This window comes from Hibiscus syriacus, unplaced genomic scaffold, assembly GCF_006381635.1.
Source record: "Hibiscus syriacus cultivar Baekdansim isolate YM2019G1 unplaced genomic scaffold, ASM638163v2 tig00111276_pilon, whole genome shotgun sequence".
NCBI classification, from domain to species: Eukaryota; Viridiplantae; Streptophyta; class Magnoliopsida; order Malvales; family Malvaceae; genus Hibiscus; species Hibiscus syriacus.
In genome coordinates this window covers 1,797,964-1,801,690 of record NW_024063043.1, presented here as the reverse complement: position 1 = coordinate 1,801,690, position 3,727 = coordinate 1,797,964, and the positions used below count along the sequence as shown (strand labels likewise).

General features: G+C 28.9%; 1 protein-coding gene across 1 annotated transcript; it reads right to left on the bottom strand.

Annotated features, from left to right (window-relative positions):
* Nucleotides 1-201: 201 nt before the first annotated feature.
* On the bottom strand, nucleotides 202-2,586 carry LOC120157778 (transmembrane emp24 domain-containing protein p24delta9-like). Its single transcript, XM_039168806.1, has 4 exons — nucleotides 2,374-2,586; nucleotides 2,025-2,234; nucleotides 418-494; nucleotides 202-347 (listed from the first exon to the last, which is right to left on the bottom strand). The coding sequence occupies exons 1-4, from the start codon at nucleotides 2,584-2,586 to the stop codon at nucleotides 203-205; spliced, it is 645 nt and encodes a 214-aa protein (XP_039024737.1). The 3' UTR covers nucleotide 202.
* Nucleotides 2,587-3,727: the final 1,141 nt, after the last annotated feature.

The following is a 3,727-nucleotide window of genomic DNA, read 5'->3' as shown; positions in this document are numbered from 1 at the left end:
GAAACCAAAATGTATTTCATGCTATAGTACCTGTACCTATACCTATAGTCCATGATGTTAATAGCTTAAGCATTAATAAAAAAACTTAATGTGAATTTCCCACTTACAACATAAAAGAAAACAAGCAGAGAAAATGTGTCAGCTCGTAGCCAAAGCTGTGTTGGTTTTTTCTGGGGAATTCTTTTTGTGTTAACCTAAAAATCTAAATGAGCTTCTTTTTCTCAAAGAAGGCTTTCAAGTGCCAAAATTGTAGTCCTGCTACGGACAAGCAAAGGAAAAGCGACAGCAAGGACAACCAGAACATCTTGGAGGTTGTAGCTTTGTTCAGTTCCAGCATTTCTTCTTCTCTGCAAAAAAAAAAAAAAAATCATACAGATCAGGCATGCATTGGTTGGAGTGAAAACTATGGTTCCTTACCTTGCACGCAAATAAAACATTTCCTCCTCAATGGAGGTAACCACATCGTACAACTTGTTCAGTTCCAGTTCCATCACCTGGAATTTACCCAGAAATGGAATTTACAAGTCAAGACTGCAGATATGCAGAAACAAGAAGACAGCAACTGGTATGCAAATATCAACATCAACTGACTACGCTCGCTCAACGAACAATGATAAATAACATTAATTAAGAGTACTATTAATTTAATTTATAAAAAATTAAATTTTAAAATATTTAACGTATAATTATAAATTAATTAAAAATAAAAAATAAATTAGTTAAAATAAAGATTAAAATATATCATTGATCATCTAACTATTGTCTATTTTCATGTTGACAAATATTTTTGAAATTTATCAATCATGTCACCTAATTATTTAAATGCATTCAATTAAGCCACTTATCGTTAATATTTAACAGAGAAGCTAATCAAGCAGTTAAAATATTTAGTATAATTACACATTTGGTCAATGTCACTTATATATTTTATCAATTTGGTCTTAATTTTAATAAATTAAAATAAACTTAACCTTCAAATCATATGGTACCACGTATAATGACCCAAAATTCAACTTTTTATTTTAATTTAATTTAATTTTAAAGTTACGACATATTATATATTTATAACAAAACAAAATTTGTAACAAAATATTTTTCTAAAAAATTGAATAACTCAAACAATAATTTATGATAATAGATTTAAAACAAATTAAATTGATCGCCATTTTGATATAGATCAATCCCTTAGTGCAAAATTTTTCAGGCTAAACCCACCGAGAATCTTATCAGTATAAACTTTTATTAAAGATAGACATAAAGTTTTATGCTAGGAAATGAAATTTTAAAATTTTAAAATTTTAAAGGAATACTGTGTCAAATATGAAAGAAATATATCACATTTTTTATTAGAAATTTACTGCATAAAAATTTCTTAGTTTTACTGAATAAAAATTTATCGTAAAATGTCATTTACAAATAGTAGTAAGATAAAAATTTTACCCATCAAACTTTATATGCATTGGCTAATCAAATCAACTATATTTTTCTTAAAACTAAAAAGAGGTTATAGTACCATTGACGAGATGATTTTGAGAACCATAAATAAAATTTCTAGTAAAAATTTTGTTTTGTTATAAATATAAAATATGTCATAACTTTTGAAATCTTTTAAAATTAAAGATTTGAGGGTTAAATTTATTTTAATTTATTAAAGTTAGGATCAAATTGATAGAATATATAAGTAACAATGACCAAATGTGTAATTATACCAAATATTTCATATGTCATATCAGCTTCTTCATTAAATATTAAAGACAAGTAACTTAATTGAATGTATTTAAATAGTTGAGTGACCAGATTGACAAAATTTTAAAAATATTGGTCAAAATAAAAAGGAACAATAATTAGGTGATCACTGATATAATTTACTCTTTATTTTAAATTATTTAACTTTAAATATTTAACTAATTTATAATTTAAATTTTTATAAATTAAATTAATATTACACTGCTCGTCGTGCGGACTAAAATTTTCCTAAGCCAAAACAAATAGAAGTTCTATTTTTAAAGGCCTACAAAACTTACCACGACGTGGCCTTCCCTGGCAATATTAGACCAGTCCTTGGCGTGAACTCCAGTTCTCCAGTCAAAATCAACGGTCAGCGTGATCCGCGGTGAATGATCATCCGCCCAGAAGCACGCCGTGTAACCTCCCTCCTCCGCCGCCGTGAATGCAAATTGCCCCGTCTTCACTTTTTCCGCCCTGTGATAAGTGTTTCCCTTCGGCAACGCTACCTTCATTCATTTGAGCAACCCCCACAATAAGAAGAAGAAGAAGAAGAAGCAAATTTCAATATTTTTCACTTTGAAAATTTAATTATAAAATAAGAGGGTAAAAAACCTAAAAATCAAAATAATATATGTCAGTAAATACCCTGACAGTGAGCTTGTGAGAATCGGGCAAAGGGTGATCTTGGTTTGGATTGACAACGTGATACTTCCCCACCGTCATAGAATCGCTTTTGATGTCTTCGGATACGCATTTAGTATGTCCCGATTGCAATTCAAACCGTAATGACTGGGACGCAGGGGATAAGATCCCCACTACTAGAAGTAGAACCACCATTATGACCGATCCAAGAATCATAGTCAACCACTCTACTAAGAATTTCAACCGAGACTCCTACTTTTCTTTCCCTCCTTTAGTAAAACGAAATCGAAGGGGAAAATAAAGAACAAATATTACTTTGCCACGTGGTGATGTGTAATTGGAAACTATATGCGAGTAGGACTTGGGCTGTTCTCTCCTAAATTTTCCTCGTCTTTATATACCAAAGATCCGAGTTTTACTGTTATTCTTTTGACTGGTTTTTTGCAAAAATAAAATCGATTTTTAATTCAGCCTATGGGTTTTTTTAATTTAATGCTCCTTGTTTTTATTATTTTATAAGATAAAGCCTTCACTTTGCTTGAGAGTTCAGATTAAGAATTTAATTATGATATTTATATTAAGCGTTCAAGTATATTTTGTCTTTTAAATTTGACTTTTGGACTTGTTTAAGGATTGATTTATTCGATCAGATTCCAAGGGTTCACACGGATATTGAAAGCCACGACATTATAAGAAACAACTCAGCCCAACTTCAAAAAAGCACAAGAAAATGGGCCAACAATTGCAATTGGATCTTCAAAACCTAGACCATCTCAGTACTGTCTTTCAAAACAAAATTCTGGCCTAATAGGACAAATAATTTAATTAATTATTCCAATAAGACATATAGAAGTTTATTTAGAATTCTATGTCATTTATTACAGTGATTTGGAGCTCGTCAAGTTGAGGTGACGAGTTTCAATAAAAAAATCTTTTTTTATTCAAACTTTTTATATTTATGTGATAAAAATTAATGATTAATTTAAACCAATTTACAATGATTAATTTAACTAAATAAACAAAGAGAAGATATAATAAATCATAACGTTAAAAATATATAAATAAGTCAACTAATTATTTTAACAAATAATATTTTATAAAATAATCAAATAACACAAAAATGTAATCATGTAAATAAATATATTAAATTAAAATTAAGTTAGTCCTTCAACCCAATGATGACATATGGCATGGTACATGACACCAGTAACACGTGACATCATTCGATTGGAGGTTAAGTTTATTTTTATTTTTTAAATATGATTAAATTAATAGAATATATAAATAATAGGGACCAAATATGTGATTGAACCAAAATATCATGTCACTTGATCTGTTAACTGTTAATCACAGTTAA

Coding starts and splice junctions, on each gene's coding strand:
- LOC120157778 (XM_039168806.1), bottom strand. CDS start 2,586: ATGATTCTTGGATCGGTCATAATGGTGGTTCTACTTCTAGTAGTGGGG. Junction 2,235..2,373: donor CTCACAAGCTCACTGTCAGG/GTATTTACTGAC, acceptor AAATGAATGAAG/GTAGCGTTGCCGAAGGGAAA. Junction 348..417: donor ATGTTTTATTTGCGTGCAAG/GTAAGGAACCAT, acceptor TTTTTTTTGCAG/AGAAGAAGAAATGCTGGAAC.